Genomic DNA, 14,093 nt, shown 5'->3' with positions numbered 1-14,093 from the left:
GCACCAGCTGTTTTCAAAATATTTAAACACTATACATCTGTGTTTCAAAAAATCGTCACATTTATTCCATGAATACATACACATGTCCTGAATATTTGTACGTAGTTTCGGTAGAAGCTGCATTGTATTTTGAGCTACAGGGAAAAAAAATTCTGACTACGTATAGGGGTAGATATTTGTTAGAAATTTGTCTTTTTTGTATAGCTCAAGGTACAACATATTTTCCTACGAAATTCCTACCCTACCTTCGGAATATTTATATGTATGTGAGCATTTAATTTCAATTTTTTGGAATCCAAAAAATATGATTTTAAAAATCAGAAGCACCGGTGCTCATGTGCCAGAGACACTTTTCGCTACAAAATAGTCCTTTTAGAGCATCGATTTTGTTTTTTTCTCGAACAAAGCACCATGGATGTCATTTCTACATGAAACTTTGTAGGCACACATAACACTTAAACATGTTTGTTGCCAAAAGAATCATAATTGTTTGATTTGTTTTACTATTTGTTTTGAATTTATTGTTCATGAGGCTCAGGAGCCAAAACCCCCACTCTCTTATTGATCTTAGTATTTCTTTTGCTCGACCCTCCTGATCCTAAATCAACTGCGAGGATGAGGTAAAATGTTGGAAGTTCAATTCTCGAAAATAAATCTTCCCAAATTGTCTTGGACATATGTAAGGTTTTAGGAAACTCATACACATCAAATAACGGAGACATCGTTACGGTTTCCAAAATACAACTTCAACTATAGATGTGCATCAACTTTTAATGTCAATGCTATTTTGTTAAATAAATCCTTTGCCGAAAAGTTGAGTTGAAATGCATGATTATAGAAGAGCTTTAATTGACCCTCATATTTGTATTTCAACTGTTTGCATTTTGAAAGTATATAAACCTTCGTGCATATTTATAGTATCTAATGCAGTCTAATTTTATTTTTAGCTTATTAAAATAAAAACATGAATTTTATTTACTCACATACATAGTTTTGGCGTATCATATATATTATTTATAGATTAAGAATAGAAGTTTGGGAAATACTACTTTCATGTAGAGTATTATTGATTTGAGTACAAAAAAAAAAAAAAGACAAACGAGCTTATGCGCGGTGACTGCAAATTGGCTACTCCCTTCGATGAAACCCTTCACCAGCAGGCTGATGTAAGATCGAAATTTCTCAGAATAGAGCCAAGTACCCACAAGCCCACAACTAGCTGTATTGTTTCTAGTAAAGAAAAGAAGATAAATGTATTCTGCTCTGAATGGTACAGACTGGCTCACTGGCAGCCCCAAGTGGCCAAAAGGCCACCAATTCTGGAAGGGATCTTCAGCCCATGGCCTCCCACTATGTGGTTCATCACTTCCAATATTACTACAACTAGGATCCTTCCACATCGTTTTAGATTATACATGTGTCCTCTGCAAAACTTAAAACAGTTGCGTTCGCTGTTGAGCATATACAGATGCTCAGCAGAATGTCTTTTTAACTACTATACCAGAGAGGCGCTTTGATGGCACAGAATTCTACAACAACAGTTGGAAGTAGTTGGAATAGTCTCTTGATATTGGCACTGAAAATTGCTTTGCCCCAACTGAACATTTTTCGATGGAATGCAACTTCATGAACATGGAAGCCTATGCTGTGTGAGCCTCCATGTAGTATTCGATGGTATGGAAGTACAAGTACCTGTGACCCTGAGGACAGGAAAGAAAGTAAATACTGATAGGACAGAACTATGAGATTCACGGTACAAACAGCAGGCATGTTTGCAACCATCGCGAAAGACAAAGAGTATAACTTACATGGTGTCGTGCAAATCATTAGATAATCAGTGCTTGCAGCGACTGAATGAATCTTGAAGAATACTGATATCCAAATCACGTCCTGTAGCAAAATAGGCACGGGAAGATTCAGGATCTGACTCGTAACTTGAAAGTAATGGATGATTAACTACAGTGACATTTGTAAACATACCTATGAAAACTATCTTGTTCGTGCGAGATTGCGTATCAGACCATTCTCGGGCCGGGACAACCTCATAGACTTCCCTCACTGCCTTCATGAGGGAAAAAACAGACTTCAGTAATGATAATCGGCTCAACAAAGCAGGCATACTTAGTAACTTCGCCTTGAAAGAGGAATGGATAAAAACTTTGGCCAATAATTATTTCAGATGCCTTGTATGCTGTAACAACCTGTAATGTATGAAGTTGATTCGAATTATGAATATGTAAAACCCCTTTGCAACGATATATATCCATGTTAGACTTCTTCTCCCAAAGAAGATCTTCAAGCCATGATTCCACCTGTGAAACAAAATGAACCAGGCAAATATGTAAAACTGGTGTAAAAGAGACCAGACACAACAATTATGGTGCATTCTGAAGTTCTAATAATGTAGCAATGAGTGCAGCAAAGCACTCATCAAACACTTACATAAATTCTTCAATAAAGAAGAGATTCCTTGGGTAAGTTTAGTTTGGAATTATTATCCCAATGGAGTGCCTCAAGCCACAAATTTGTGTGGTTCTTTCTGGTGGAGAGATACTATGAAACTAGTGGATAAATACAGAACTTTTTGCACTGCGACATCTGAAAAGGTGACACTATCTTATTTTGGAATGATACTTGGAAAGGAGCTCTCCCTGCTAAGGAATTCCCACAATTGCAATCTCTTGCTCTAGATACTTTACTGTCTGTTAAGGAGGTGGTTGGGTGTGAGGACAGGGCTACACTTTTCTACTTAACCTTATCACAGCAAGCTTTTGATGAATATAATAGAATGTAGGCTTTCCTGGCCTCGATAAATTTAGATGACTCAAGCAAGGATGTCTGGAGGACTATATGGAGGGATGGTATTTACACTGCTCATCTCTATTATAATCATTGCTTCACTCACATCTCTACCAGTAAGATATACTCATCGATATGGAAGTGCAAGGTTCTGCTGAGAATTAAAGTGTTTGCATGGTTGCTTATTAGTGGCAGACTAAACACGAGGGATATGCTAAGGAGGCGCAATTGGAATGTTACAAATATTTTCACATGTGTGATGTGCCCTACTCACCAAACTGAAGACTGGATTTATCTATTCTTTGACTGTAACTTCAGCAGACGAATTTGGTCGTATTTGCAGATTGATTGGACTCAAGAAGACAATATTGAACAGATGTTTATGACAGCAAGAGCTTCTTTTGGCAAACCTTTATCTACTGAGGTTGTTATACTCGCTTGCTGGCATATTTGGAAGCAAAGGAATTGAGCCATCGTTGAAAATATCAGACCCTCCTTTGGCTCTTGGCGTAGACAGTTCATTCATGAAGCCAACTTGCATGTGCATAGGGTGAAGGATAAACATGCTGATGTTTTTACTTTATGGATTCATAACCTGCTGTAATCCTCGTTTTTATTTTCTTTTGTATATAGTTGTTATACTCTTGTAAAGTTAGGGTGGTTTAATAAATTACTGTGGGGATTTTGCCCCAGTCTCTTGGTAAAAAAAAAAGTGCAGCAAAGCAATCTAGAGGCATACGTCTTCCCAGAAGTACTGGAATAAATGGGCCTAAGTGCGCTAGTTATTCAAAGAAGTCAAAGGGTCCGTAGAGATTATGACATGTGTAAATGTTAGTCCCACTTGCCAGTTTATACTGGGCAAGATGCCAGTTTATACTGGGCAAGAGCAACATATAAGAGCATCTCTAGCAGGTCCCATAAATGACCTAAAACTGTAAAATTTACGGTTTTGGGCCAAAAAAATGCACCGAATAGATCCTATATAACGGTCTGACCCGTAAATATTTTTATAGGGACCTTTAAAGCGAGGCGCTGGACCCTCAGATACAAGGTTGATTAAGGGTGACCTTTAAACTTGACATAGGGAAATTTCACCTCAATTGGTCACCGGACTGGTACCAAGTCTGGCAAAATTCCGCCGCTCTGTTAGGAGTCTGGCCAAATCGCCGCCTTATTTCACCACACTACTCTGATTCCGGCCAATTTTCGTCAAAAAGGCAGCAAAACTGTAGAGGAAAGGAGAGCAGCCATTGGAGGAGAGAGGAGGAGCTCGGCAGTGGCCAGAGCTGCTCCAGAGCGACGTGGGGTAGGCCGGCAGCGGCTCAGCTGGAGCGGCACCGGAGCAAGCAGCCGTCCGGGACCGCGAGCTAGCCCTTGGCCGAAGCACCTGGAGAACCGGTCATGCACTGGTAGGGCCTGGCACGTAGAATAGGGCGGCGGCAGCCCTGCCGGAGCGTCGCCGGAGCAGGCGACTGGCCGGAGCGGCGCCAGAGCAGGCGGCCGACTGGGGCAGGACCGCGAGCGGTTGGTCAGTGCGGGCAGGAACTCTCGTTCCGTGGGGAAGAAAGGGGAATAATCCTTTCTAGGGGCTTTTTTTCTGGTATCTGTTCTGCCCGGTCCCTTCTTGTACTGTAAAAACTGCTTACAGTCATCAGCTGAGGGAGTATCCTAACAATGGGTATACATAGCTCCCTAAAATCACAGTTTTACTCCAGATTCCTAATTTATTTGATATGTATTGCTCTATATATGTGAACAGTACACGTGTACCAAAGTATTTGTCCAAACATCGCACATGCACAAACAGATCGCGAGATTGATTCTTACACTGGCGATGTAGATGAAGACTTGGCAATGCGGTGGAGGAAGAAGAGGTCAAGAAGCCAGTGAACGACCGCAGAGGAAGAAGAGGCGAGACGACGATGAATAAAGACATAGCAATAGGGTGTACACACTTCCCAGAAACCTAATTATCCAACTACTCGTGCAGGTCGACGATCATTGGGAAGTTCTGGAGACTACTGCTTCTCCTTGTCCTGTTGTGCGATATAAGGAATGCGAGACTCGGTGGTGGCAAACATAGTGAGAGGGATTGGTCCGTTGATGTGAAGAAGATGTCTATCTTGTCAAAGGGATGTCTCCCTTTATAGAGTCTATCTTGTAACAACCTACTAAAGACACGATTTTGAGTTTTTGACAACCAAATCTCAGGAACCACGAGACTTCTCCCGCCATGTGCAATGGGATAACTGCAGGAGGACGTGCATGCTTATCCAGTTAGCCCACACAGTAGGTGTGGATTAGGCAAAATACGAATAAATGCAATCAGGCGCGTGTGTGGTGAACACATAGCATATACCCCCCCCCCCCTGCTTTCTCATTTAGGGTCCCCATTTGAGCAGCCCTTATATGTTAGTCTTCCCTCTCTAAATTGGCAAGGTGTGACTAAACTCCGACATGCCAAAATCTGTAGAGACCCTTTGACTAAACTCCGAACTGCTTACAATAATGTATTCTCGAGCTCACCCTCAGAATAAAAGTATCGCCCATACATCTCATTCAAGGACAGAAGGTACCTTAGCCAAGTCGACTGGATCCTGTTCAGAAATGCACAGGGTGGAAATACTGCTATCATGACGACTATTTGGTGGTACTGATTTACTGTACTCCAGAAGCTCCTGTAGTTGCGATGAATTCTGGGGAAGAAACACAAAGTAAGTTGGATGCATATATATGACTAAGTGTTCACATCACAAAACCCCTGCTGAGTACAATGAAGCACCAAATAAGTAGTAAGAAAGTCAAACTTCACTAGTTTAATTACCTTTACACCATATGCCTGTCGATCAAATATTGTATTTAAGTCAACCTGGCATCGGACAGAGCGCACCACTGTAACAAGAGCATTGACATCATGAATTTTCCTTTCCAAATCCTCGAGATCGTCTTTTACTAAATCAATTTTGTTCAAAATCACAACATCCTGTTACACAGGAAATTGACGCTTTTTATAGCTGTTTGGATGATTAACACCAAAAAAGACAAATCTCAATTTCGAGAGCCCACAGGGACCAACACAATGAATCTTAGATTCAAGATGTAGGCCCCACTTAGAGTGTGTGAAATGAGAGACAAGTTGATGCCAAAACAAAACAAAAATTTACCGCAAATGCAATTTGATGAAATGCTTCCGGAAATGATGAAGAGTTTGTGTGTTCGTCAATTTGCTGCCTGAAGTTCTTTGCATCAATAACCTGATGCACATACAGTAACAAGTTAAGCAGGAAATAGTCAATTGCAATTTCATTTTATAAATTGTGATCCAAAGAGCAAAGAAACAAGTCTTTTTCTGAACTATACGTATTAAGAGTATGTCAAGCTTAAATGAGAAACTGTGCCGAAGCATGTGTTCTCTTCCTATGCAAACTGTAGCAAAAGAAAAGGTCAAACTAAACTAACCGTAATAATAGAGTCTAGTCTGATTGATGACTCCAACTGATCGTCCAGCCAGAGAATGGATACAAGTGGTGCAGGATCAGCCAAACCAGTTGTCTCCAATAATATGTGATCCATTCTGCAGCACATGAGTTGACAGGTTAGGGAAAATAAATTGCAGTGCATTACTATCAAATCAAACATCTAGTGAAAATCAATTGAAGAGCACGACCCATTAGCCATTTCTAAGTATAAATATTCAGAGTTAGGAACCAGTGCATCAAAGCATTAGATTAAAGAAGCGTGAACTAATTTTTAGAATAAGAAGCGCTGAATTGATTCTAGCTTTTCATGTACAACTAGAATAAGAAAGCAGATAACTTTAGAAACAGAAAAAAGGCCCCTTTTCAGGAATAATCAGGCTATACACAATTTAATAGTGAATTAAAAATAGAATGTCAACAACAAGTCCGAATATTGGCCCCCTTTAAGGATTAAGCTGGATACACATAATTTTAGCTTTGAACTAAAAACATAATGTCAACATCAAGTCAGCCAATTTAATTAGACAAGTTTGGTGAACCAAAGCATCACAGTCTACAAATAACTATAGAACAGACAAGTAATGATAGTGATGTACATACTTACAGAATCATATGTTGTATGTAACGATTCCATTCAAGGTACTAGACATGAAAAATGTGTGCCTTACCTCTCCTTAGTCTGTACCAGTTGCTCAAGTGCTTGAACCAGGCTGTGTTTTACAGTGCAACAAACGCATCCATTTGCTAGCTCCACCCACTCCTCGACAAGGGCACCACCTTGTCCCTCATTAATCATTGCTCTTTCTACTCCGATTTCCTCTCCGAACTCATTCAGTATTACTGCTATTCTCTTCCCATGTTGCGCACTCAAAATGTAGTTGACTAACTGAAATTTTAAAGCACAGCGACAGCGAGTAAGTATTAACCCGCGTGGTTCCAACAAGCTCAATTAATAATTTTACTGGAAGAAGAAAGACAGGAGGTGACATACAGTCTGAAGTATGTCAACATAACCTGAATGGGAGATGAAATCTGAGTGTTAGAAAAATCTAAGAATGGTGCTAGAGTTAGTACCAGTGATTCCTCCTAGGACACAACATAGGCTTAAGCTAGGATTCAATCTGGTGAAATTAGAGGCATCCTATCGATACGGAGTACATACATGAGAGGTAACTGGCAATTTGTCGCTGATCCTGTGCAGCACCAGGATACATCGCGCCTACTTTGCCCAGACACAGTGGTGGAGGTAGCAGAGGACGGGGAAGGGGTTAGGGCACGCGGTGAAATCTTACCGTGGACTTGCCGGCGCCGAGGTAGCCGGTGATGACGGTAACGCCGACCGGTGCGGAGACGGAATTGGAGGAGGAAGCGGGAGCCCGAGGAAAGTTCGCCTGCGGCGGGAGCTCGACGGCGAGGGGAGGGCAGTCGTCGTCGTCTGCCATGGCCGCCGACAAGAGACGAGAAAAGGGAAAGCTCAAGCTTCGCGTATACGTGGCCGTGTATGTTTTGGGTTCTGGACTTTTCTTTTTGCGACTAGCTCACATAATCATATACACTCACATCTATGAACGCACGCACATACATCCTACCTCTATGAACACTTTCAAGAGACTGCGTCCAAGAAACGTTATTCGATGGGTATTCAAATTGACGAAGTCATCACAAACGTCTCGCTATCGACGTGAACGACTGAAGAATATTCTTTTAATAAAACACCAAAGTGTCAAACGAGGTTACCAAACCACAAGTTGGACTCTTAAGATTGAGAATGACCGCACGGTCAGATGATTAGCTTGAGTTGGTGGCTACCTCGTAACCTGGCTTGGAATTTTATTGGATGTGTGTTTTACGGATTATTTAGCTTTTTATGAAATATACCCTGTGTGATACTGCCTATGGATCTCTTTTTTGGGCTTTGGACTTTTGATTCCCGCACGTGAGAAATAACGAGTTAACACGGGCTTCTACACCTTCTTTTCCTCCTTCTCAGAGTTTTTTGTCATGTTCTACTATCTACATCCAATGGTCTCAAGCAACCCATTGTGTCCAGCAATATCCCGCTACCAGCTTTTTAAATCAGGTTTGGAAGAACAAAACCATCTTGCCAAGGATTGAAGATTTCGCATGGTGTTTCCTTTGGATAGCCCTTCTCACGGGAGCCAGCCATGCTTGGTAAGTACTCAAAACACATTAACAAACTTTGTTGCAGCTGCGGTTTGGAGGAGGATGATATTGATCTCTTATTTACCTACCATTTCGCAAGACCAACTTAGTTTATCTCTTCCTGATTTATTCGATCTGACCAACTCATATAAAATAGTAACTCTTTGACTCATATCATATGAATTTTATGAATATGAATCATCCTTATGTTTCCCTTCAAAATATTCTCATCTTTATGTGGTGCTTATGGAAGTCTAGAAATGATTGCCTCTTTGATAGAAAAAAGGGGAACCGTATCAAATAAATATGAATGCACAAGCTATTGTGAATAATTTGGAACTTTTTGTTGCTTCTGATCCTCGCTTGTAGGTGCATCCAAAGTCTCAGAGCCCAACGGGGATAGCAGCACTCAAGTCGGGTCTAGTCATTGCAGGTGCCGAGGTCTATTTAGATGTTTCTTGGAAATGCAAGAAAATCACTGTAGGTGTAGGAGCAATAGGATTTTGTGTATTTATGCAGTACGTGGAGAACGGCCAGAACTTCAATGTCATGGTACAAGCTTCAGCGCCACAAGCAACTTCTGTTCTCCAAGCCGAATATGATGCAATGCTCCTCGCAACAAAGCTAGCTGAATTACTCAATATAAACAGACCAACTCTACGGATGGACAACCAGATCCTTGCGAAAGAGATGGCGAGTAGGAAACCGGATAACCCTCAACTGCATTGGAATGCAAGGACAACTTTTGCAGTGATCCTCAATTCCATTATCAAGACAAATTTGTAGGTGTTCAACATCAAAAGAGATTTAAATGATGTCGCCCACAACTGTGCACATCGGGTTGTTAGGCAATCCCTAGATGAACCTATATTTAGATGTGTTTGTTGAGCTCATTCTTCACCCTCCTGTCATGCAATTTCTATTCTACAAAATTTATCATGGCAGGACTATGTAATACAAGTTGCACTTTGCACTTGAGTTGAATATAAGTTTGGCGCCCTCGGCGCCATTAAAAAAATAGCTCGTATAAGATGGTCATCATTCTCCCGCTCGATCCCTCTGGTGCTCTCCGGGAGTAGCCAGACAATGAGAGGCGTCGGAGTTTGGGTTGTGCATAGTTGTAGTAGATGTAGTAGATCTATGGTGTTGTGGTTGTTTGCTGGTGTTCGGAGTTATGTCGGGAGGTACTTCTAGATCTTTTGGCTGGGATATGGAGCTGGCTGGTGGTTCCCTTCTTCGATGCGATGCTTCGATGGTCGGAGCCGGAAAAGACGAGGAGGCGGGCTAGTGGATCCTTCACAAATAAAGGTCCCTTATCATACATTCATACATATAGAGCATCAAAGGTTTGGAAATCCCCTCTATGCTCGTGGTAATCGATGGTGCTGCCGTGGAAGTTGGCAATCACGTAACCCCAAGAGGAAGGCGTGATAAGCACAAAACAGTAAGTTTTCCCTCACTAAGAAACCAAGGTTTAATCGACCAGTAGGAGAAAAGTGTGACTTCTGAAGGTGTTGCTAGCTGACTAGTGGCAGGACGCACTACCGGCGTCAGCAGCAATGTGGAACCTGCACACAACACAACCAAAATACTTTGCCCCAACTACAGTGAGGTTCTCAATCTCACCGGTTTTGCTGAACACAAAGGATTAAACATATCGAGTGGAAATAGATGTTTGCAGTAATTAAAGAGAACAATGCTTGCAGAAAGTAAACATAACAAGTTTGCAGTGGTTGAATTTATTAGTGTAAAGTAAAGGACCGGGATCCACAGTTTACTAGAGGTGTCTCTCCATAAAGATAAATAATATGTTGGGTCTGTAGGATAACGTTGCATAGAAAACAAAAATTTTCCTACCGCGAACACGCAATCCAAGCCAAGATGCAATCTAGAAGACGGTAGCAACGAGGGGATGATCAAGACTAACCCTTGAAGAGATTCCAAAGCCTATAAGAGTAGGCTCTTATTGCTGCGGTAGACGATCACTTGCCGCTTGCAAAAGCGCGTAGAAGATCTTGATCACGATCGGTTCCGGCGCCACGAACGGGCAGCACCTCCGTACTCGGTCACACGTTCGGTTGTTGATGAAGACGACGTCCACCTCCCCGTTCCGGCGGGCAGCGGAAGTAGTAGCTCCTCTTGAATCCGACGGCACGACGGCGTGGTGTCGGTGGTGGTGGAGAAGTCCGGCGGAGCTTCGCTAAGCGTGCGGGAACTATAGAGGAGAGAGGGGGCGGCTAGGGTTTGGGAGGGGGGCGTCGGCCATCTAGTGGTGCGGCCACCTTGTGGTGCTTGGGGTGGCCGGCCCCCTCCCCTTGGCCCTCATTATATAGGTGGAACCCCAAGAGTTGGTCTCCAAGTCTTTGAATAAGACCCGAACCAAAAACCTTCCATAGGAGGGGAAACCTAGCCCAACTAGGACTCCCACCCAAAGGTGGGATTTCCACCTCCCATGTGGGGGGTTGGCCGGCCCCCTATGGTGGAGTCCACTTGGGACTCCACCCCATCTAGGGCTGGCCGGCCATGGAGGTGGAGTCCCATGTGGACTCCACCTTCCTTGGTGGTTTCTTCCGGACTTTTCTAGAACCTTCTAGAACCTTCCATAGAACCTTCCGCGACATTTTATTTCACATAAAATGACATCCTATATATGAATCTTATTCTCCGGACCATTCCGGAACTCCTCGTGATGTCCGGGATCTCATCCGGGACTCCGAACAAATATTCGAACTCCATTCCATATTCAAGTTCTACCATTTCAACATCCAACTTTAAGTGTGTCACCCTACGGTTCGTGAACTATGCGGACATGGTTGAGTACTCACTCCGACCAATAACCAATAGCGGGATCTGGAGATCCATAATGGCTCCCACATATTCAACGATGACTTTAGTGATCGAATGAACCATTCACATACAATACCAATTCCCTTTGTCACGCGATATTTTACTTGTCCAAGGTTTGATCTTCGGTATCACTCTATACCTTGTTCAACCTCGTCTCCGACAAGTACTCTTTACTCGTACCGTGGTATGTGGTCTCTTATGAACTTATTCATATGCTTGCAAGACATTAGACGACATTCCACCGAGAGGGCCCGGAGTATATCTATCCGTCATCGGGATGGACAAATCCCACTCGTTGATCCATATGCCTCAACTCATACTTTCCGAATACTTAATCCCACCTTTATAACCACCCATTTACGCGGTGGCGTTTGATGTAATCAAAGTACCTTTCCGGTATAAGTGATTTACATGATCTCATGGTCATAAGGACTAGGTAACTATGTATCGAAAGCTTATAGCAAATAACTTAATGACGAGATCTTATGCTACGCTTAATTGGGTGTGTCCATTACATCATTCATATAATGATATAACCTTGTTATTAATAACATCCAATGTTCATGATTATGAAACTAATCATCCATTAATCAACAAGCTAGTTTAAGAGGCATACTAGGGACTTCTTTGTTGTCTACATATCACACATGTACTAATGTTTCGGTTAATACAATTATAGCATGATATATAAACATTTATCATAAACACAAAGATATAAATAATAACCACTTTATTATTGCCTCTAGGGCATATCTCCTTCAGTCTCCCACTTGCACTAGAGTCAATAATCTAGTTTACATTTGTAAAGATATAACACCTTGGCCTTCTGGTGCTTTATCATGTATTGCTCACGGGAGAGGTTTTAGTCATCGGATCTGACACGCTCAGAAACGTATGTATTTTGTAATTCATTTGCGTCTCAACGCATCACTCATTCCCAAATGAGTTGGCATTTAAATATGTTTGATCTTCTGGTGGAACCTTAATTCCGTTGTCTGAAATATGTCACTAATATTGTCACACACAATATAGCTTCAAATTTCGACTCGTCGGAACTTCACCAAGTTCTCAAAGAACCTCTTGACTTAACATCCTTTGTCATTGTCAAAATAATGACATACTCTCGCCTTCTTTTGTAGAATCCGTCACAATATTTAGAACTCTTCTAAATCTAGCATAGACAACTTCTAGCTCATTGTGCTACCTTTTAAACAACACTTAGTCTAATTTGAGATTGAAATTATATTTTATACGTGACAAAACCAATATCGGTGTAACACCTTACAGCGATTTATTTGTCATTTCTTCATACAAAAATATATATATATATCCTTAGTTCTTCTAAAGTACTCAAGGATATTCTTACTGTCGTCCAATGATCATCATATGAATCATTCGGTATATGCTCATAACACTTTATAGCACATGATATCTGATTGTGTACATATTATTCGTGATCTATAATCACTCATGTGTTTTTACTCATTGAGTGTCGGATACACTCAAGTCTTGTTAAACCTTCACATGACAAGAACATTTTCTTAATATTTCTATATTGAACTACTTCAATATCCATCATATGTACTTTGACTTAAACTTATTTATGTGTTTCAATCTATCTTCATAGATCTTGACACTAAATTTGTTTCGATCCATATCCTTTCATTGAAGTTAATTCTCAATGAAACCTTTTTAATCAAGTATATAATTACATCATTTATAACCAACTATATGTCACCTACATAAAGTATTATAAATGTGTCTTAGCGCTCCCACTTAATTTCTTGCAAATGCAAGCCTCTTCATCGTCTCCGATGAAATCAAAAACTCTTTGACTATTTCATCCGGTGAAGATTCCAACTCCGCAATACTTACTTCATCCAATTGAAGTTCGTATACCTATCTAGTATTCCACGGACCAGCAAAACTCTTGGTTGTATCTTGTATACACCTTTAATACATACTTCGATAAGTAATGTATTTTGCCATCCTACTAGCATATCTCATAAAAGAAATATGTAGTGATTACTAGAATAATCCACATAGACTATAAGCATTGCTACGGAAGATCTAATCTTATCGTATTCAACTCTTTGAACTTTGTCGTAAACAATTTTTCGATAAGTCAAGCTTTCTTCAAGGATATTTCATCCAAGTCTATCAATTTCATAGATCCATTTACTTTCATAAAGTATTCATCTATATTGGATTTCATGGCGCATGGCCATTTTAATGGAGTCAGGGCCCATCATAACTTCTTTGTTTTGTAGTTGGTTTATCATTGATCAAAATCAATCCTTTGTCCACAAATCATTTATTTGATCACAAAGTAAACCATACCTACAAGGTTCAATATGTACTTCGATCTCCATGGCTAAAACACTTTGTAGTCATGAGAGCCATGATCGTCGTGGCCGCTTCCGAAACCAATTCCGATGTCTGCGCTACTCCGATCATTATGCTCGGGTTCATAAACCTTATCAAATTATATTGTCCTCCCACTCAAATACTTCACTCGAAACAATTTCTCGGAAATAAGAAACATTGACAAACACTTTTGTCTTTGTCTCGTGGGAAGAATTCCCAATTAAATCTCCGGGATAACCAACAAAGACATTCATCCGATTTTGGTTGACTATTAGGGTTTATACCCATGCCATAACTTGTATGGTGTCATTTCAACGGATCATGATGATGCTCTATTCAGTGTAAAAGCGGTAGTCACTAAAGCATAATCCACAAAAATATAATGGCATCAATATTTTATCTCATCATTGATCCAACAAAGTTTGGATATATCTCTTG

At 41.0% G+C, this 14,093-nt stretch overlaps 1 protein-coding gene across 1 annotated transcript; it reads right to left on the bottom strand.

Annotated features, from left to right (window-relative positions):
- Window positions 1-1,162: 1,162 nt before the first annotated feature.
- LOC124678693 (COBW domain-containing protein 1-like) lies at window positions 1,163-7,770 on the bottom strand. The gene is made up of 10 exons (XM_047214564.1): window positions 7,571-7,770; window positions 6,947-7,164; window positions 6,259-6,373; window positions 5,964-6,053; window positions 5,624-5,782; window positions 5,376-5,495; window positions 2,202-2,312; window positions 1,981-2,062; window positions 1,809-1,890; window positions 1,163-1,700 (listed from the first exon to the last, which is right to left on the bottom strand). Exons 1-9 carry the CDS (start codon window positions 7,718-7,720, stop codon window positions 1,835-1,837), a joined length of 1,101 nt encoding a protein of 366 aa, XP_047070520.1. The 5' UTR covers window positions 7,721-7,770; the 3' UTR covers window positions 1,163-1,700; window positions 1,809-1,834.
- Window positions 7,771-14,093: the final 6,323 nt, after the last annotated feature.

This window comes from Lolium rigidum, chromosome 7 (assembly GCF_022539505.1).
Source record: "Lolium rigidum isolate FL_2022 chromosome 7, APGP_CSIRO_Lrig_0.1, whole genome shotgun sequence".
Taxonomy (NCBI): Eukaryota; Viridiplantae; Streptophyta; class Magnoliopsida; order Poales; family Poaceae; genus Lolium; species Lolium rigidum.
This window is presented reverse-complemented; position numbering and strand designations above follow the sequence as displayed.

Excerpts from the sequence above, each read along its gene's own strand:
- LOC124678693 (XM_047214564.1), bottom strand. The coding sequence starts at position 7,720 with ATGGCAGACGACGACGACTGCCCTCCCCTCGCCGTCGAGCTCCCGCCG. Across the intron at positions 7,165-7,570 it reads TCGGCGCCGGCAAGTCCACG|TTAGTCAACTACATTTTGAG; the intron begins GTAAGATTTCAC and ends TTAAAATTTCAG. Across the intron at positions 6,054-6,258 it reads GACTAGACTCTATTATTACG|GTTATTGATGCAAAGAACTT; the intron begins GTTAGTTTAGTT and ends TATGTGCATCAG.